General features: G+C 34.0%; 1 protein-coding gene across 1 annotated transcript in view; it reads left to right on the top strand.

The window, feature by feature from the left end:
* The window catches only part of ADGB (androglobin), a 122,377-nt gene that overhangs the window by 25,989 nt on the left and 74,356 nt on the right, over positions 1-22,032 (top strand). Inside the window, exons 9-15 of the mRNA XM_026844559.1 lie at positions 1,007-1,093; positions 2,744-2,955; positions 4,522-4,650; positions 10,465-10,559; positions 13,071-13,245; positions 13,999-14,089; positions 16,850-16,994. Of these exons, the coding sequence (XP_026700360.1) occupies positions 1,007-1,093; positions 2,744-2,955; positions 4,522-4,650; positions 10,465-10,559; positions 13,071-13,245; positions 13,999-14,089; positions 16,850-16,994 (934 nt within the window). The remainder of the gene's footprint in view (positions 1-1,006; positions 1,094-2,743; positions 2,956-4,521; positions 4,651-10,464; positions 10,560-13,070; positions 13,246-13,998; positions 14,090-16,849; positions 16,995-22,032) is intronic.

Genomic DNA, 22,032 nt, shown 5'->3' with positions numbered 1-22,032 from the left:
CTAAAAAGCTTCACATGTGGTTTTCTGCCAAACAGAAATGTCTAAGAAGTTTTAAGGAAGTTTTAATTGTCAGCCCTAAACAGTATTGACTTAACTGATATTGAAAATAGAGCATTGTAAGCTCATTTTGATGCTTTTGCTACAATTCTGCTGTTGTGGGCTGTATGGTGATCCGCTTCCCTAAAACTGACCTGGAAAGTAGAAAGTGTCACATGGCGTAGTGCCTGACAATTACAGCTACAGGTTCCTAAGAGATGGGGAATGAACACCAAGAGTTTAAATGACTAAGCTTCAGAAAATAATTCTAAACACTGATCTGGGTAGTCAAGCTTTCCTGTTCTGGTCATATCAAGTTATGTTTGTCAGAAGAGTGATCTAAAATACTTCTACACAGGCTAGGGAGTTGCCTAGAGCTGCCTGTTAGGGAACTCTGTTTGCAGGAACGTGTTTGAAATAGCTGCATTATTTATAGAGCACAGTGACAAAGTGCTGGCATCTGTAACCTTTGTCCTCTCAGGATCTACAGACAGAAGCCTCTCCAGAGAGTAGGAAACTTTATCAATTTGAAAGAGTGGAGTGTGGTACACTGGAAATACAGCCAACTTATGCATGATAACCTGTGAGTTAGAGCAGCTGCTCAGGAAATTTAGATTCATATCCCTCTTCTAGCATAAGGGATTTCAAACCCGCATCTCCAACCCTGCAAAAGAGGCTTTACTGTGTGCAAGTATACATAGTATGCTTGCTAACAGTTTTGAAACTGTAACATTGTACTGGAGGGAACGCTAAAATAATGGGCCTGATGCAAAGTCATAAAAGCAAATTTGCATTTGTAGTCTAGTAGCAGCAGTGGTTTGGAAAACTAAACTGAAAGTAAAGACTTGTTTTTCAGCAGGCTGTTCTGTTTGTGTATGGTCTTTCTCCAACAGAAAGCAATGTAGACTACAGAGTTTACTGTGAGTTAGTTATATTAAAATTCTGTATAATGTCTGCTTTTGTCTTACAGTATCCATAAAACTGGAAAAAGAGAGCTGGAGGAATTTACAGTTCTACATACACTGACTGGATGGATACCAGAAGTTATTCCTCTCCAGTAAGTTCTTCTATTAAACAATTTCCATATTAGCTGTTTAATATTTAATCCTATAAGGCATTATGAAAAATAAAGCTGAGCCCTAGAAGTCCTTCAGCGTCAATTTTGGGAAGTGTACAGTTTTTAATTTTGGCACTTGAGAAAAGTGCATTCAAGGAATGCAGTTTTACTGTGTTTTTCTTTATAGGTCATAGAGTTGCTCATAAAGCTATTTATCACGTTAAGCTGATGCCTGTTCTTTATAAACTTACTTTTTAAACTAATATTAAACACTGTGGTGAAAACAAGGTTATAGAAATCTGTTTCATCTAGTATACAGATAGAAAATGTCTGCCAGTATAATGATAACCTTATATCTGAATGTACTGGAGAAAGTATACATCATTAATTTGGAAGTAATCAACTTCAGCTAGTTTGGTGTTTTCACCTTTTAAATTGGAACAGTTGATATACTTTTCTTTTCAACCAAAGATAGTATTTCCAACCTATAATAACATTTTTCTTGTTTCCTGTGTGGTTTAAGTCCATTTTGTGGTTTAAAGAACTGACATTCTAATTTTCCAGCTTGATCTTCTTTTTACTGAATGAATGACTGGGATACAAGTGCTAAATATTTAGACAGTTTTTTAAAATTACACTTTTTTGCCTTTTGATGTATGCATTCTGATGAATACATAGATAAAAATATTTTTGATTTATATATAATTTAGGTATAATTGTTTATCTACAACAATAACTCAGTATTAAATATGTTCAGTCAAAGGCTATTTTAGCCTTTATTTCAGCAATTTTTAAGTCCCAAGCTATGCTTGCAATATTGCTGTCTTACAGTAGTGTGTATGTGGCCTATGGAATTAGAAATCTAAGTAACATGAATTCTGTTTCTTTATGTAGTTAGTTTTACAACAGCAACGGCAAAAAACAGTATTCACAACTCTGTCACTTACTGAAAATACATTATATTTTGGAATAAGTAAATGTGAATACCATAGACTCTTTGCAATAGTAGCGTAAAATGGCTTTAGTTCATTGTACAACCAATTTTTATTTTTTCTTTAAAAAAAAAAAAGGTTTCATGCAGTTAGCTTGTGGGAAGATTATTCATGGCCCTGAACAATTCATTCAGGTTTAGATTATTTCTGGAATCACTGAGTTTCTCTGGAGAACCAGTATGGCTACAACTGGCATGTTGTATCCAAAAGCTGTTGTAGCTGGTGGAATCAGTGGAAGAGGCATGGAACTACCCATGCTGAAACAGTTAGGAAAACCTAGTTTGGAAGTACCTTTGAGAAGGTTTTTAATGTACAGAGCCAGAATCAAGTTGTTATATGGTGTAGTTGCAAAATGGTCTACAAATTTCCCTGGTGCAACTTTTATCTCCTGAAAAGCTTTAGAAAGGAAGCTTTATTTAATTGCTTCTCTAACCGCCATCTCTTTCTTTATGGGTCTGTCCATAATCTCTCTGTTGACAAATTGGCTGATACACTGGCAATATCAGACAAGTATGTTTTATTTACTAAAATAACCCCGTAACTTTTCTAAGAGTTGGACTGCCAGTTGTAGGATAGTGCTATCTAAATGAAAATCATGCTTTCTTTTCTTATTGCAAATATCATTATCATTGACATATGCATGTGTTTTTTTTTAAAGGCATGGATACTTGGACAAAGTCTGGGGCTTTTTGAAAGAGATTGTGCCAGAATTCAAATTGCCAAATACGAAAACTCCTGAACATGATATTCCTCAGTCAGATACAAAACCTAAAGAGACTGAAGTCTCAGAGTTAAAAAATGAAGTTTCATCTGTGAATAAGCAGTCAGATAAACCTGAGAAAGCAGAGAAAACTGATAAAATTGGCAAAGGTCTGTAATTTTAGGTAGTGTTATCTTTGTAGGCCAAGCATAAATAAAATTATCCTCTGGCTTCGAATTTATATGTCTTTATTATGCTACATGCGACTCTCTGGGTTTGTTGTTTTATTGAACATGTTGCAGTGGTGTAAATTAAAAAAAAAAATTAACTGTAGATCTCATTAGAAGCAGTACCAGTCTCTTATTTTATAGAAACAGTTCATTTTAAGGCAGAGATTTGTTCAGCTCTGTGTCACAGCCATTTCTCTAAACACTGGTTCCTTGCAGAGGGATAGCAGAGAGGTTACAGTTTCCCTAAAGACCCCACTACTCTGACCATCGATAAATTATACATTCCATAATGGATGTTACAAAGCATGATTACCTACAGATGGTTCTGACAAGTGTGTTCTAATGTCTGCCTGCGATTTTATTTATAGCAACTTTTCTGTTTATGCTATTAGGTATAGGTATTAATTTTCTTCAAGAGTTGCTAAACCTATTTACATTTAAATGAAAAAACTTAGGTTTAGAAACTTATTTGTTCCAGTATATATTCAATGTTTATATTTGAGATTGAGTTTTCTTAATTGCTGTTTTTAACTTGAAGGCATGGATGCAATTTCACAACACTTTAAAAGTACAAATCATTTACTAAAATTTCTATTTATTCCTAGATTTTTAGAAAAATCCCTGCCTTCCCCACTTTGAATCCCAAATACTATGCCCTAATGTCAAAAGCATTACAAAAATATTAGAAGAGGACTGCCTGAGGGGGTACTCTCTCTTCTTAGGAATTCTTGCTGTCATCAGTGTAGTAGGTATTTGAGTTTGGAATGGACATGCAGAGGGATGCAACCACTGAGAGGGAACAGCACTGCCATTCATCCAACAGGTTGCTGTAATTTATTCCCAGAAGACGTTGTAAATTTAATCCTAAAACTTAGAAATTCTATTAGTAACTGAAACAGCTAAGAATCAGGGAAGCATTATGTTACTATTCAGCTCAGTAATCTCCAACACTGAGGCTACATGCTCTGTTCACATGCTCTATTAATGTTTGGAATTTTTTTCATAAGAAATGTAGTCTAAAAATGTAGTTTTCTTACAGTCTAAGTTCTAAGGCTTGAAAGTAGGTTCTAACTGTGGGAGACTTTCTTCTTCCATGTCCATTGGGAACCTATGCCTCATCAATGTTAGAGTTTTTTGGAAATTGCTGATGCACAGGAGCAAGGACGTGAAGAAGATATTCGACACAGTGCTAGGAATTCCAAACATCATAATAGGGACATGAGAGTTGTGCACTGACTGGAAGGTGGGACTGAAGCCTTCCTGGAGTCTTCCCAGTAAATCTGCATTTACATCTTAAGAATTATTTTTTCTCTTTTTTTTTTAAAAAAAAAACTGAATTATATTAGTTCTTTATTGTATCTCAACTCTTCTGACTTGAAATAGTTTGTGGTTGATTTATTTTAATTTATCTGAAATGTCATTAAATTATTTACACAGTATGAGACATTATGACTGAAAGTTTGTATCTGAAAAAGAAAAATATTTAGTTTTTATTTTGCTTAATAGAAAAAGCAGAGCAAAGAGAAATTGGAAAGAAGAAAAGCAAAGAAGCAGAAAAAGAAAAAGACAAGTTAGCACCTCAGTCTTCACAAATGATGGCTGAAGCCCAACATTCTCTTCAGGCCTTAAATGGAAGTAAGTCCTATCGTTTTGAAGCTAAAAATATAAACAGGAAATACATGTAAAGCAAAATTTGCTTTTATTTGGTTTTGAACTTAATTGGGGGAAGGTTAAAGATGCTTTTTTTTAAGTCACAATTCTTTATAGGCTACATTACAGACTGAAGTAATTCTAACCTATAAAAATCCTGTAATTTATATTGAGAATAGTATTGCAGTAATTTGTGTTTGATGTCAAAAGGTAAAGTAAATCTTTGCAGAATATTTGGAAGCTGCTGGCCAGTCATGTAGGACCAAGTTTTGTTCTAGTGGTAAACTGTCTTTCTGTATTAAATAAAAAAAAAGCTTCCTCTAATAACTTCTTTGTTCAATATCTACTTTATTCAGTAAACTGTGCCTGGAAAAAGCAGGAATGCTTCTTTGAAGGGCAGGGTGGCCGGAAATACTAGAATTCACTCCATGAGTTAATTGTTTAATAAATTTGTTTCCTTTATCCTGGAAATGTATCTTGATAAATTTATTTTTTGTATTAATACATTCACAATAGCATAAAAATGATGTAAACTTTTGCTTTGTGCATTTAAATTTAATATTGGGTTGGGTTTTTGTAAAAAAAAACACAACAGTTTAAACAAATGACAAGTAAATACAAATTGGTCAGCTAATCAGTCAATAAAAATGTTATGCCTACTAGCATACATTAAGCTGATTAGCTTTTGTCATTGTTTATATTTGCATACATGTAATATTTCCATATGGCTAGCAGAAAGAAACATATTATTAACTGTGATATTATCTAGTTGCAAATCAATAGGGAAGAATAAGTAGACTATCTTTCTTGGGGGAGATAACTGCAAAGTAAAAATGTCTAACAAGAATGAAGCTCACTATGTAAATTTGATTCCTACTTCTTGATTTAAATCCTGATTAAAATTGGTGGTTTAAATAATTTTAATTTATATCAAACCAATATTGCTGTTTATCATCAGCAAATTTAATTTGAATTAATTTTAAATTAATTTGAAATCCTACTTTATATACTACTAAAGGAGTTAGCAGTAAATTTTAAAACGTATTGCAAGAAGGTAGTTTGTTGTGGTGGCAGCAATTGTGGAATAGGAAATGAGGCATTTCACATGAATATAAGGAACACAACTAGTACTCAAGTACATCATGGGGAAAAGAAAGCAGAGGTGAAGCAGAAAGACCCAAGTGATGAATTCTAGCAATTGTGCGAAATGAGTGAAAGGGCTTTAAAAATCATCAGGCAGTGTTTCCATATGAAAAACTACATGATGTTTTGATCTTTGTTCTGCCATTAAAAGCACAGTCCATTCTCTTTACTGACAGACAGTGGCCTGTGAGGAAATTTTTTAGAAATACTATTTGTTCAGGGCTCAAATACAATGGTCAGAAAAATCTTTTATCCAAAGTCTGATCCAGAAAATAGTTCTGAAAAAGAGTAAGAGGTAGATATCTCACTAATAAACTTGATAAGAATTTAAATAGAAGTAAGTGTGGAGATAGTAACACCAGAGGCTGTAGGATATGGAGCAAATTTAAGTTTATTAGACTGCAAGAAAAATTAAAAATTGAGAACTGCAATCTGAATAATACTGAATTAAATGTTTGTTGTGAAATTGTAGCCACAAGAGAAAAAGCTTGCAGATTTTATGAGACACATGGTCTGCAGAGAGTGGTTCAGGACAGTAAAACCATTGTTGTGCATAAAGTAACATCTGAAACTAGGGCTAGGCTCCAGAGACAGTAGTTGTAAAAAGTTTCTGAATTTTTCTTGGGAATTTTGTAACAGTGACTTAATGAAACAGATTGGGTTTGGAGTTTTTTTTAATGTAAGTGGGTTGAAAAGTATTTTATTTCCAGCACCATAAAAGTGCTTATTTCCCTGTAGCAAATTTTCATTCTATCTATTGAGTGTGAGGACCTTAAGGGACTTGTTCTTCTTTCTGTGATAAATATGAATTGTTTCTAAAGAGGTATTTAACTACTCTTGATATCATTTGTATTTTATTTCTGAAATGGCAAAACCTCTTATATTCATTGGGTTGTATATTCATTACTTTGTTTAATTTCATACACAATTGACATACCTTTTACTTCTATGTATTTGTAAACTTCTCTTACAGGCTTCTGGTTTTATGTTGGTTATAATATTGTGGTGGGCTGATGCTGTCTGGCCCCCACCTATTCACTCATTCACTCCCTCCCTGCCAATGGGATGAGGGAGAGAATCAGGACTGAACCTCTTGGCCACCCCCAACATAGTGGCTGGGCAGCAGAGTGAGAAACAGAAGATTTTAATCTGTGTGAGCTCTGCTCAGAAATAGCTGACACATTGGTATGTTATCAACACTGTTTTGGTCACATACCTAAAACACAGCACTATACGGGCTGCACTGAAGAAAGTTACCTCCATCCCAGCCAGACCCAATACAAATGTATAAATACAATTCTGGGTCACCTGCACACTCGGACTGCTGCACCCCCCAAATACAGTAAGAGTTGCAGGATCCTTGAAACTTGAACTTGTTTCTTTGTTCATCCTGTTTTGTGGATCCAGCAGAATAACGAGCCCTTCACCTGATCAGTCAGGCTTTTCCTGAGAGCAACCAGCTCTTTGGTCCTGTGGCTTATCAGCCAGCCAGTCCTTGGGAAGCTTTGTAGACAATTCACATGTTCCTACAGGCCCATTTTGGCACACAGTCTGCAGTTTTCTGCTCATCAGCCTTCTCTTCTAGTAACTATTACTCCTTTCATACCTACAGCGTCCATTTATTCCATGAAGAGTTTTTATGATGATATGATATGAGCTAATTAGGCCCCTTATTCATATAAAGAGCCACCACTTCAGTTTCCATTTATTTTTCAAGACTGATGATTTTCCTAACAATTTCTGAATTGCTGGAAAGGGAATATTATTCCTATGGAGAGGGACTGGTCAGGTATTTGGGACTTTGTTCTACAAACCAGCCATGTATTTATGATAAGTTTCATTGTGCCTTGATACCAGTTTAGTAATGAGAAATAATAACACCTTCCGTGTCACAGAAGTGTCGGGAGATTATTATTATGTTTAAAAATTTCTGAAATCATACAAGTAGACCTGTAATATTAACCATCAGAGTCAATGAGATACTTTTAGCACATAATTGTAAAGTTCTCCTCATTTTTATTTTGCCTATTCGAAAGAGTTTTCACTTCTATGTAGGGAGTGGAGCCTAATATTTTGTTTTGTTTTTTCAAAGGCACATTATAATTCTGAAATATTTATATCAATTCTGAAAAGAACATAGGTTGTTTGTCTGAAGACTAAAAAATACCCTCCAATAGGCAAAGCAAATCCATGCCTAACACAACAAAGGTTAACATATGAGCTGCACACCTGATAAAAAGGATGTTGAAAGCTAACTGAAGTGTTTTGAAAGTTAAAACTCAGCATCAGCTCTTATTTTACAAATATTTGAAAGAAACATAAATGTATGGTGAGAAAATTCTTTGCGAGTCTTCAAAACCTATGATTTTTTTAAAAATAAAACCAGTTAAGAACTATTAAAACCAATAATTTTCATTCCTGGCCTTTCCTTTTAAGTGGCTGTTATATATATATTACATGGATGAATTCAAATGATAATTTCCCTTCTCATGGAGACTGAAACATTTGTTCAGGTTGTGTAGTACTCATTCTGCAAATGAATTTGCAAAGCCTCTAATGTGAAACAAGCAGCCACAAGGATTCAGAAATTTTTAACAAAGCACCACAGAATTCTTAAATCCACTCTGATGAATATAAATAATAGGCTTTGCTGAATCTAACTGTTTTGCTGTACCATGTGTTATAACATGTTGATCTAATAATACAATTTTGTCAAGGTAACAGTTTTAACTGTTTTCCCCAGATGTTGAATTTATGCTAAGCAACAGGACACTTGGTGGCAAATAATTTGCATATATCCTCCTCATTTTTTTACAGTGAAAAAAGACCAAATAATATATTATTTTTAAAAGGTACTGGCATAATATACAAAAATCTTTTTAGTATTGTAATAGTATTATTAAAGTGAATATGCTATGTCTGGTTAATCATTTGAATGCTCTAATAATTTGTTCATTGCTGTTTATTGTCTGCCCTGCAGAAATTTTATTTCACAACCCATCTGGACTGAGTATGACAGCTTTACATTCCACCTGGTATTTGATTAAATACTTTATTTGAGAAGTACTTCTCGCAAGCAGTGAGATCAGTGTGCCTTGTGGCATGTATGGCTCTGTAAAGTGTAGGACATTGTAGCTACTGCTGCTTGTATTTATAAGAGCAGATATGTCAGTCTAAACCTAGATTACAGGCTTCCTTTTGTATAATTTGAAACACAGATAACATAAAAGCTGTGGTTAGTGTGGGACTCACAAGCATGCAGTGAGAAATACTAAGAATCCACTGGAAAGTAACTCTGCCTTACCAGCAGCTTATATTTAATTGAGTAATTGAATGTCTAGAAGAATATTTAAGATGCAGAGATATCTTACTGCGTTAAGAAAAAAACATTGCATACCTTCTAAATAAATGGATTTTAAGTCTGATAAATTTTATTTTCCAACCATTTGCCTTTATTTCCTTTCCCTTTTCCTTTCCCTTTTTTCTTTGTATTCAGACAGCATTGGTTTATTCCTTTTCACAGAAAATACCTATTCTTAGAGCAACTTTTAGCTGAATACTTATTAAACACAGGAAGCAATTATCCTGTGTTTGAGGTGGAGCTGAAAGGAACAAAGACAAAACATTCTGATGAAAAATAGATGTCACAACCTGTATACTGAAATCCTGTCTTCACATGCTCTCTTAGATGACTAAGGAAAAATAGAGAGAAATAGATATACTTCTTTTTTTTTGAGCTGACTTTTAGGTCAAACCACAGACCTATATTTCTAGTATTATATTTTTCAAACTTTTGATTTCCCTTCAGCATGAGTGAACTGGCTGTCAGCCAGACAGCCTTGGTTTCTCTTCATTATTCAGGAATTAACAGTGGCTTCTGTCAGAGATACAGGTATGAGATGATGGTGGGGTTGCCTAGTGCAACAGATTACTAGGGGTAACAAAAGTGAATGTGTCCCTCTTTTATGTCTTGCCTATGGTAGAATTACAGGAAAACATGCTTCCCTAAGGTGTGTGGGATAACAGCTATGGGGTTACCCCCTCACACTTTCTGAAGCAGCCAATATTGCCTCAATTTTTCCATCTCCTTGACAGAAGAGCAGTAACCCTGGCTTACAAGCACGCTCTCAAACTATTTATCTCAGTCTTCATATCCATTGGCAGGAGTGGCCGGAGCTCTGGCTTTTGATCCTTTTGTGGCAAGATCAAATTTTACTTTCACTGGTGAGAAGCCTTTAGCTAGCACTGACCAATCAATATGTTTTTATTTCATCTACCCAGATGATGTGTATAGTGTTCTTCATGCTAATATCTAGTATTTTTAAAATATGAAGAAAAATAAAAGAACAGTGGTGAGAGCTACCTCTGACCTGTTGCATTTCTAAGTTGTAGTTTTTGTTACTCATTTGTGTAAAAGAAGTAAAATATGCAAAAGTTGTTGATGGTATAAATAAGTAAGGATTAAAGCAGTGTATTGTTTCCATCCATGGCTTCTCTTCTGAGTACAATGAGCTCTTGTTTTGAATGAAATAATAGTCAGACAAAGAAAAGAATAATAAAAATAAGGCAGAGAAAGCAGAATAATTTAGGGTGAGGTACAACAGCATTTATTCACTGTTTACCCTGTTCTAAACCGTGTTAATGTTTTTTCTGTAGAATCTTCTATGTCAACCCATCCAGAAATGGCCGTGTATGCTGCCTGTCTACCATTACATTTGTTTGAAGAAGACATTTTTTCATTAGGGCAGATGGTAAGATTTTATGCTCTCAGGACAGAAAGGCATTACTTTATTATCAGGAGTTTCATTTTGTAGCAATTATGTTATAACAAGTGAAACAGTCACCAGGTAATGACTGTCAGTTAAATTTATATTTCAGTACTTCTGTATTCTGAACATGTATTTTTCTGCTACAGCCTGCTTAGTTTTTCCAGTTTTACTCCACTTTTCTCTGAATCCCAGGAGCTGAAGTCTCCTGGGAGAGACTAGATGTGGACTAGAAAATGCATCATGATGAGATACTTCTGAATGGAAGGATTAATTATTTTAAGGGCTACTTGAAAAGCATGAATTTAAAAATTTTTTAAAAATACAATTAATGATTTCTCTAATACACATTTTCTGATATGTTGTTTTATAAGAATTAGCATGTTTATATCCATTTCTATCATTAGTGTTGTAACTGGTGAAAGCAGCTGAAGAGAGTGTAGCACTTCATGCAGCTGGGGTTAAAACAATGCTTGAATTTCCGCTTAGTCACTCACACTTTACAGAAAGCTATTTATAGTGCTAGAGCAGGCTTTCTTGAGTTGATTATTAATTAGAATTATTTTTTTGTACATCTAAATCATATTTATCATAATTAGAACATTAAATTTTAAGATGCCTTCTCAGGAAACTGATAGGCTTCATAGAATAAAGAAATTTCCAGAAATGGTTTGCAGGTGTTACGCTTTACTACTCTTAATTCTTCTATTATTTTCTTTTTAAAAATTGTGCTGTGTTTTATACTGTTTTGAAGACTAGCTTGTTGTCTGTGATTTTATTTTAATTTATTTCAATTTAAAGTCTCAGACAATGCTGTCTCGTTAAGTAATACTAGTCATCAAAAAACAAACCGGAAATGGTGACATAGGGTTATATCTCTTTTTCCACCTAATGCCTTGAGTCTCAAATTTGGCTTCAGTCTGTTAAAGTGTAGAGATTACTGAAAAAGAGGCATGGTGGACCAAATAGGATGAGGCAGATGAATCTCTATATCTGTCTCAGTATTTTAGTAAAGACTGACAGATAAATGTAAATTGACAGAAATTAAATATAGAAGTGTAGTGGATTTCTTGTGGGTTAAAAAAAGCCCATTTTCAGGCTTTTTTTGAGGGCTGAGGCACCAATGCCAATAATGTTTGGAAGAGTGGATTTATTGGGATAAGAGTTGCTCCCTAAATTTGGAGGAGATTTTGTCACTGACTGCAGTTGTGCCAGAATTTCCCTCCAGAATTTTTGCAGTATCCCTTTTAGTTTTGCTTTCTAGTGAGTATGTCCTTGGATTGTTGTGGCTTGAATTTAATTGTCTTAAGTCTGCTCAAATAAAATTAAAAAAACCCCGATAACTGAGTCATGCATGTATGTCTCCTACTCAGCAGCTGACATGTTCTCCTTTATGGCACTTAACTGGTCGTCTTCAAAATCCTTTCTAATCTTGGATGTTTTAACTTGCATTTTAAAGTTGCTTGAATATGTGTGTACCCAGTCACCACTCCTGCAATATATTTTTATAAATTCAGACATCAAATGAGGCTATATATTGCTTGTGTACTTTACTGTGTTTAATTTGATCCTCTCTCTTCAAATAACTGACAACCACCACTACATTCTTCTATGCAAAATTTGTAATTATAGACCCTCAGGTACATTTGACAATGAGCAGGAGAAATCAGAGGCTTGCTGATGAGCATGTCAGTGAAATAAGTTATGGGTCATTTATCTAGCGGGTAGAAGAAGGTGTATGTTTAAAATAAAAAAAGATTTACAAATCTTGTAACAGAATTTTCAGTAGTGAAAAACGTTAAGTACTGGACCATTATTATTTTAATGGTAAGAGCACCACTCAATGTCCACATTTAAAATTGCTCTTAAATCTATTGCTAAGGGCTTTGGTATACGGGTCAATTGCGATGCCTTTAATGTGTTTTCTAAATTAGCCAGCAGATAGAAAGCTTAACTTTAGTGATACATTGGCTCAAAGTGATACTACATTATGGAGATTTCACAAGTTATCAAGGAATCATAGAAGGTTTGGGTTGGAAGAGACCTTAAAGATCACATAGTTCCAATCCCCCTGACGTGGGCAGGGACACCATGAAGTAAGGACTTTTTCCCTTGGAAAAAGTACTTTTAAATATGTTTATTTAAAAGAAAATATTGTCCTTGTTGTTTTCTTACCTCTCCATTCTGTTTAATTTGCATGTTTTCTGTAGCACCTAAAAGAATGTGGTTATATAATTAAGTTGAAAGAAGTGGTGAATCTATTATGAAGAGTAAAATATATGTAAACACTTCTAAGTATTCAATTATACATTTTCTTCTGAATATCAAATTCTAATTAGAAAGGTTTTGGATAGTCTTGTCAGGTGAACCATTTTTGTTTTGTTTGTTATCCAAGCCATTAGATGCTTTTGTGCGCATACTGTTCTTTTTTGTGAGAAAGATATGGTATAAAAAGGAGATCTGTCCCCAGTCAGATTGTCTTTCCATGTTTCATAGGCTGATTCTTCAGAGAAGCTGAGACAATATGGACTTTCGCACATACATAGCCATCCTGTCCTTGTCACTAGAACCAGGTCATGTCCTCTGGTAGCACCACCACAACCACCACCAGTTCCTCGTTGGAAGCTTTTCCGTCAGAAAAAGGAAACTCTTGTGACATCTGAACCCCAAGGTTTGTCTACTCAAACCTCAAAAATAAATTGTAATTACATTTTAATTATGATAAACATTTTCAGGGCCATACTTACATCATGAGTTAGCTTAATTTCAATGGAAATTCCCTAGGAATTACTTTTTTTCTCACTTCCCCCCTCTGCAATTTTGTATTACTTCCCCTTAGCCCTGCTATTTCTTGAACACTTTGAGAAGTGTCTTAATTTATCTCTAAAAACACTCTATTGGAGAAAATGAAGAGGGAGTGTTATCAAAGCAGTGCAGAAGCTCTCTGATGCAGAGCCATTAAAGCTTCTGAACACGCTTTAAACGTTTAAGTATGTGACTAGTCCTGCTGCAACAACTCAGTTTTAGAGGTAATCTTGTTGTAGGGTTTGTCTATATTGCATAATGGAGTTAAATGCATGATATGAGATAGCTTGAATGTGAAAGCGTTAGAGGCATGCTAGCAAAATGTAGTGGGTAAGAAATAGGAAATTACCAAAGGCAGAATGTGTTGCCATATTTGTTGAGCTACCTTGGATAACCTTACATATAGATGATACCTTACAGGATGAGAATCAGTGTTAAGAAATTTTTTTTTCATGGTATGTCACCTGAAGACATTCTCTTATTCTCTTCCATTCAGGTGTATGCTCTGATACTTGAAGAATCATTGGGAGTGATGAATCCCCTATGGAAATTATTTGTCAAAATTATAATATTAAGTATTTCTTATGAATATACATTTAACAAGTTGCTTTTTTTCCAGAGGCTGTGGTAAAGAAACCTGAAGAACATGTTGAGATTGCTAGCCTGTTTTTGAATTACAGATTGAATCTTATCACAATACCCACAGACATGTAAGTATTCAATGTAGTTTCAACATTAGCATTGTTTTGTTAGTCTGTTTCACTGTCAAAGTGCCATGGCTTATGTTTACTTGTGTCACAGGGGGAAACTTCTCAGTTCATGTAGTTTAAAGCATGTCAGGATCGGAGCGCTCTATTGATTTATTGATGTCACATAATGAATTGGCAATCAGTGAACTGTACATTTAGGATTGATAGCAGCAATACAACAGATAAACCACTATACCAGATGCTTACAAAATCTTAATAAACACCTACAAACTGGTGAACACCTTTGCGTAATCAATCTCAAGAATTTCTAATCATGCACACAGAGGCATGCACATGCAATTATATGCAACCCCTTGGCACTGAGGGTTACAAGCACACCTTCTCTTTCAGGAGTGCAGGTTCTTCTACTTGCACACACCTCCTGTTGGAGATGTAAGTTGGGGTTCTCAGAGCTTTATATCCTGCTCCCTACAAACAGCTAGCCTACATGCTGGTGAGAGGGGTGGATATGCACATAGCTGAGGGATGGGTCCCTACTTGTCACATCCTGTACGGACAGTCCACTGGGTGGACTGCACACTTCTCAGGACATCTGACATTGAAGGGCAGGGTGCTCTGTCAGGCAAAACCACTTTTCCAGTTTCTCTACTCACTGGGCCCAAAGATGTAGAATATTCAATGGATCACTTCCACCAGAAATAGGAATATTTTTTGATAACATTGAAATTTTTCCTCAAACTTTTTCAAATCTTGCACATAGCAAGGAAGTCACTGACTGGCCAGTCAGTACTTTCATGGGCATCACATATTTGGCATGGAACACTTAATGTTAATGTTTATGAATAAAACAATTGGTTCTCTTCATTATAGTTGTTAAAAGAACCCTGAGGGCATGCAGGTGAAGAAGCTTATACTCAAAACACATCTTTATATAAATGCCTTTTTAAAGACTGTTTAGAAGTCCTACAAACACTTGAAAACCAGTCTTTATTACAGCTCGTCTTAGAAAAGTTTTGGAAATTGATGTAAACATGACTCCCGGTCAGTATTCAGTATTCAGCATAACACTTGCTTACTGATCAGTTAAAAAGCATTACCATTAAGTATATCAGGGCCTTGTTTTTTTAAATCTGTCCCACTTCAGTTTATGAGGTGAACATTTGGTAGACAACTGCCAGGATTATTAATCTCCTTTACTTTGCGGAACTGTTGACAGAGGAAGTCTTGAATAGATCACATACCAAGTGAGCACTAAAAGATTTAGGTTATTTTGGAGGATATTTCTTTTCTTGAGACTGAGTCCAACAACAATTTCTAAATTGCTGGAGGTGTGAATATTTGTTTAAGGTGTGTACACCTTTTGTTAAGTATATCTCTAAGTAAACTGAATAAATTACATACTTGGCAGGTTCTGCATTTTGATCATCATGATTGAATGGGTTGATAATAAAACAGTTATATGTTGGTTGTTTGGGTTTTGGTTTGGTTTTTTGTTGTTTTTTTTTTTTTTTTTCTGAAGAGCAGCATTTGTCCAAGGGAGAAAGACACTGGAATATTTTGGGAGTATCATTGTTTTACTGGTATAGTTGCATTTTATCAGTTAAAAATAGATTAAATTACTTATTGTTTGCTTTCAAATAGTCGGAGTAGAAATACATAAAAATGCTTTAAGCCATACCCATTAATAGGCTATTAAAAGAATGAGATAATAATAATTAAGATGTTGCAGTATTTGCATGTTAACATTTTTTTTTTTTTCGTATTTAATAGATTGCTTCATGGTCAACTTACCCCATTTTGTCAAGGACAGTTTATTTATTATGCTAGGTTTCCATGACAATCAGCTAATTTAATCTCTTGTGATTTAATTAACAGGTAGTAACCAAAAATATATAGCAAGTGATACAGCTGCCTAAATAGGATAAGGGACTTAGATACCCAATTGGGAGTGAAACTGTTTTTAATCTCTTGCTTTTATTCTAATAAAATATTTTGAAACATTCAAAGGCAATATAATTGTGACTGTGTTGCTGCTAAAGATCTTGACGTTTCATTATCTCAATCCTTAAGAAGGGGGCTAGATAATGTGTGCTTAAGATAACATTTCTCTGTTCTTTATTGCTGCAGTAACACAATTACACTTTTATGTCTAATTGGCACGTATGCAAAATTGTTTTGATCTTGTTCTCCGAGTTCACTTCACAAGCAAAGATTTATTTACATTTTCATCAATTTTTACTTCTTCCACTGAAGTCAGCAACAGAGCTTTCTTTTACTACAACGAGAACAGGCCTTGTACAGGTTTCCTTGGTTATCATGTGTTTTAGCTGTCTGGTAGCTATGGAGACCTATTTTGAGGGAAAAGACAAAAACTATTCTGATATAAAATATTTTTTTGCCCTACCTCCATTTAAGTAGTGCACTTTATAATATTTTTTCTTGTCTAAGTGCCATAGAAATTTATTCACTTCTGGCATTATGATCTAATTTTCCTCAGCTGACTTGGGTTTCATTTTTTTTGAGGGTTGGTTAAAAGGGCAACAGTTCAGGTCTTTCAAGCATAGATATATGTATGTAGTGCCAAGCCAGTAATGATAAGGAATATATGCATACATAGATTTTGTCCTGCCCTATTAAGCTGTCAAAATAAAGGAGGCATGAATTATTTTGTCAAAATTCTGTTAAGAATAGTAGTTATGAAGACTGTAATTTGAATGTAAATGTATGGATTAAAGTGTTTGAGTTTGTTTTATTATTTAGCCACTTTCCACAATCTACCATCAAAAAAGGATTTCGTTCCATATCCTCTCTCCCTTCTGTTACTGAAAGTGATGAAAATGTAAGTGACAGTAATGTGGATGCGAATCAAAGTGGGAGACACTCAAATGCAGAAGATTATTCTCAGGTAATAATTTCCCTTTTTTTTTTTTTTTTTTAATTGACCTTGGTTTATAGTTTGATATGCCAAAGGATAGTGAAAGACAAAATAGAAAATACCCAATACTTAAATATAGGTTTTTAAAGACTTTTCAGTAACTTTTTTTTTTCCCTGCTATTTGAGTAAATTCCCTACCCTTCCCACTGGGTGGGAAATCCTTCCTAATATGTTCTGGTTTAACCTTATTTTTTTATTATTTATTCCTCAGATTCTAAAAGTCCTGCTGCTAACAGTATAAAAATGTTTTGCTTTTGCTGTTTAAAATCAATTTGATGGGAGAATCTTAAGAAGATGGTCAGGGGTCTTTATAAATAAGTGTTACTTCATGGATTAATGTTATGATTAGCATATTTCAGCTATAGTGAAGGATGTACACAGGCACATGACTACTTGAAAAACATAAACTTTATAAACACATGCCTTAAAATGGCATACTCATTTTTTCTTAATTGAAAGACTTCAGGCTAGATCTGGAAAAAAAGTTAAGGCTTCAGTGCTGAGTTTGCTGCTCTTAAATTTCAGAAGCTTTGCCTTCAGATTAAATCCTCAGCCATGAAATAGACACTCAGGCTTCCTGAGCAACACCCTGAGAGACTGACATTTTTCCAAACAGATTCATTAGATTCAGCATGCTGACCACAGGTTGCCCAAGCTAGCCATTAAATCTTATATGTTGAACAGAGAAAAAAGTATATATTTTCAAAGAATATACTTTTTGGGCACTACACTTTTTCATGCAAAATATTTTGTACAGGAAAATAGAGACATAAGAGACATAGAGAAATCCAGACTTAAATATTCAAACAAGCAGAGCTCCACTGAAGTTATTTATTTCTTCAATACCTACAAAAAAACCCAACATGGCAGCACCAGTATCTTTTCAGTTTCATACTTCTTGCAGCAAACACATAAGAGCATCTGATAGCACTTCTCTTTTTGACTTTAAGAAAATTGATGGAAAAAACAGTCTAGGCAACATACAGATGCTTTCAGTGAAGTTATACTCAAAATCTGGGTCCGACTCAATAAACCAATTATATTTTGGGGAAGATGTAGTTTCAACTTGTAAGTGTTTACTACAGTTCTTCACTCTACATTTATTTTCTATCCCAGGTAAAAATGGGTACTTCATCTGTTACACTCAATATGTTTACAATATAGAAAATAATTTAAAGAACTTATAAGATGCATTCATTCATAGTGCTGTGTAAAGGAGAATCTGCAACAAAGTCTTTGTCTGCAAAGTCCTGTAGTAAAGTTGACATAATTATTTTAAAATTTCTACTGTCCTTTTCTGGGATAAACTGATAAATATACTTGGGGATAGCATTTGTGGTATTGATTGATATACAGTAACTGTCTATAGGGTTACAAAATGTGTTTGAAGACCGAAGACATACTGTTAAGAATAGTATGTCATGGGGTATCTTCATCAAAAAAGAAAACACAATTTAGTTTGGTAAATTTAGAAGTGAAAAGGAAATAATTTTCTATGTAATTTTTGGAATGCCTAGTTATTGCTTTTCAGAGTAAACTCTGATGCCATCTTTATATTTCAGATCTGAAACTCAGTTGTTTTAAACTGTTCTATATCTATTGTGTGTATAGAAAATGTATATGTGTGGATATAGTTATTGGGTATTTATGATTTTAAAATAAGGGAATTCTGTAGTGAATGAGAATTCTTTGCAATAAAATAGATATTTAGCTATTCTATATATTTTGTACATTTTATAAACAATAGTTTAATTAGTACTTCATTTGTACTTCACCTTTAAAAGTATTTTTAATAATTGCAACTTACAAAAATTAGTACAAAAGCAGCAGGGTTAAAAGGAGCTTTAAGTAGCATCTTACAATATATAATAATTATTGGTTGTATGACTTCAGTCTCTCTAGCTGTACAAATATAGATTTAGTTAGATACAAATTAATAGACCTTTATGTGCTGGAAGCATAAAAGTAGTTTGAAACGTCACTTTGGTTTTCTCCCTTAGTTCAAGAATGTAAGAACCATGTGATTGTAGAAAGCTGTTTTGTCACAGTAGGACATGCCATCAAGGAGAGGCAAGGGCAAGTAAGAAAACAAGAGAGAGAGATATGTTGATAAAACTGTAATGGTTGGAAGAAGACATGAATGTGACTTTTAGTCTGAGGGCAATCTGATTCAGACATGAAATGTAAGAAGTCATGAGTAGCTAATTGACTTATACTTGAACTTTACTTTTGCCTCAATTTAGATCTCAGCTGAAAAATGCTATGCCTATTAATAGCTGCAGTATGTAAGTAGGACTGCATTTGTATGGATTACAAAAGAAAATAATGTTTTTAACTGGCAGAACAATCTCCTTTATTTCACATACTAAATCTTTTAATCATCAAAATTATATGGATACCTTTGCATGATTCATTATGGGAGAGCTTTCTTACTATAGTTTTTTTTTTTTTTTTTTTTTTTTTTTTAAATCAATTAGTGATTAAAAAAGCAAACACTGAAAGAAAATCTTGGATATCCCCAACTCACTGGGTTATTGCTAATTTGTAGAATTTTGTAGGATACAAAGTATGAATAACTTTGTCCCCATTTTAAACTCTGTGATTGCTATTTAGGAGACATCTGCTTTAAAATCTTTGATACAGATTTGGTAAATCTTTGGGATGCAGCAGTTTTATGCTTTAAGCTGACTGAAATTCGGTCAGCTGCTGCCAGTTCCTCAGCAAGTTTAAATTGGCTTATTTCAATTCACTCACTCCAATGTAAACCACATAAAGTTACATCACTGAATATCTGATTCACTGTTCCTAAGGTTTGTTGTCACAGAAACAGAGAGTAGTGATAAATGAAAGGAAAAATTTTAGGAGCTGGTTGTACCTTCTTTGAAGAATATCAACTTGAAAGACACAGAATTACCCTTGTGTCCCCAAAGTATTCATGCCAAATAACAGAAATGATTTATGATTGTTTTTTTAAAAACTTTTTTCCCCTGAATTTCCCATTCCCTCTGATTTTACAGTTCTGAAAGCTTTGTGGATTTGCATTAGGAAAAAATAATACTATAAAATATCTATTTTTGATAGTTAAATTCCACATTTCTTAATCACTCTGTTATTAAGATAATATATTTTCTGAACTTTTTCTTTAACAAGTCCATAAAATAGGGTACCATGCTTTAAAAAAAGGGCCCCATTCTTTAATGAAGAAGCTTTCTTTTATTGTTCTTTGATAGGAAGGTAAGTAATTTATATGTGTAAGATGCATTGAAATGCATGTGAATGTAGATTTTTAGCTTTTTCCATTTGATTGGAAAAAATTATTTGTGGAATTACAGATTTCTGAACCAGAACATTTTCAGAATTTGATTTTTTCCTTTAGTTTTTATTTCTTATCCACTTTTGTGGTCAAGAAAAATGCATAAAGGTCATCATATGTAAATTGCACAATATCTTTCAGTTTTCTCAAACAGTAATTTTGGCAAACTCTTTTGAGAAAAATATTATCCTCTAATAGTGTTTCCCTGTAGCTCTGCTATTCAAAAGCCTACTTGAATATTCTTCATTGTGTTTAATTCTTTAATACAAGTTATCTCCGATTCCTTTGAGAAGAAAGCTCTTTGTATTCTGTTTGAGGAAATGTTGAGCAGTAACAAAGCAAGAGAAAGCTAATCCAAATATATTTACCGTCAGAATGTGCAATGGCTCCTAGATATTTTGATAGACTTATCTGATTGCTATATTCAGAAATCTTAAGCAGAACACTGATTTCTCTTTGTGACTTCCGCATCAAGCTCCCTGGCAGTGCTACATTCTAGAGTAGAAGGGTTAATATCGCCACTCTCTCCCAGTGACATAAACACAATACACTTGTTCTTTAATGTTCAAGTTTACCTTATATTTCCTACTTCAGTGCTATCCTTTTATATATACAAGCTGTCTTAACCTTCTGCTTTACAATTGATACTGGTCTATTTAGTTTGCGTGTTCTGTTGTGTCCTTTTTTAATCTTTCCCATAAACATTTGAGACTGTTGTGTCATAACAAGCTTTTTCTTCTCCTCATTCTAATCCTTCTTAGGATATAGTTCATAAGCTCAGTGAATTGGTATTGAGTCAACAGGAAGGCTAGATAGAAAATAAAAAGTTCTATTTTCTTTACAAAATGTATAGATTTGAAAATTACTTCAATCTGCAAACCAGGAAAATACCTTGCTTTTTTTTTCCAGGGAAAAAAGTATGCATGAGATATGAGGCACATGAATTAGTAGAGGGACTTGAGAAGAGGGACACAAATTTAAACAATTGTGGTCTAAAGAATCTTTCTGACAGGCCCACAAATATGTACTTGCTTATGCAGATTGGGACGGTTCCATCATTAGAGACTGAATGAAAGAGAAGCTGAGTTAGTAATATAGTATTTTTTAGCTCTTCGCATACCTCAGTCTGTGTGCATCTTTGCAGCTGTTTGTTCTTTTGTACCACTGCCTTTTTTCAAATACCAACTCTATTTGTTACCTTCTCCCACATCACACCTTGAATGAGAACTGATTCCATTTAGTGAAAACAGTGATGTGGGAGTAGGCAAAAAAGATTGTATCCCGGTGACTATAGACGATACAACTCTCAGGTCAACATCAAACCTAGAAATCTAATACAGGGTTGGATCTTAAGAAATATTTTGGTCATCTTTGTCATTCTGAAGGTAGATTTAAAATTTATTTTTGATCTTAAAAAGGATGTACTTGAAACTTTATTTCTTCACCTGCAATTATGTTCAGGGAGATTATTTTTGGAAGAAGATTGGTGTTTTTTTTACAGAAACTGGTGTGAAAAGTTTTGCCATGCATCATTTCTACAATAGAAAAGGATACTAGTTTTATAGAAATATCAGATAAATTGTAAAACATTATTTGGTGGATTTGAATAAAATAATGACATAGATAGGAGGCTGAAAAATACAAATGAATACTTGAAGGTAACAAAATAGCTATAAATTTATGAATTACCATTAT

The sequence above is a fragment of the Athene cunicularia genome (genome assembly GCF_003259725.1).
Source record: "Athene cunicularia isolate RWA chromosome 3 unlocalized genomic scaffold, athCun1 chr3_part1, whole genome shotgun sequence".
In the NCBI taxonomy this organism is placed as follows: domain Eukaryota; kingdom Metazoa; phylum Chordata; class Aves; order Strigiformes; family Strigidae; genus Athene; species Athene cunicularia.
The sequence above is the reverse complement of the archived record's forward strand: the minus strand, read 5'-3'. Positions and strand labels throughout refer to the sequence as shown.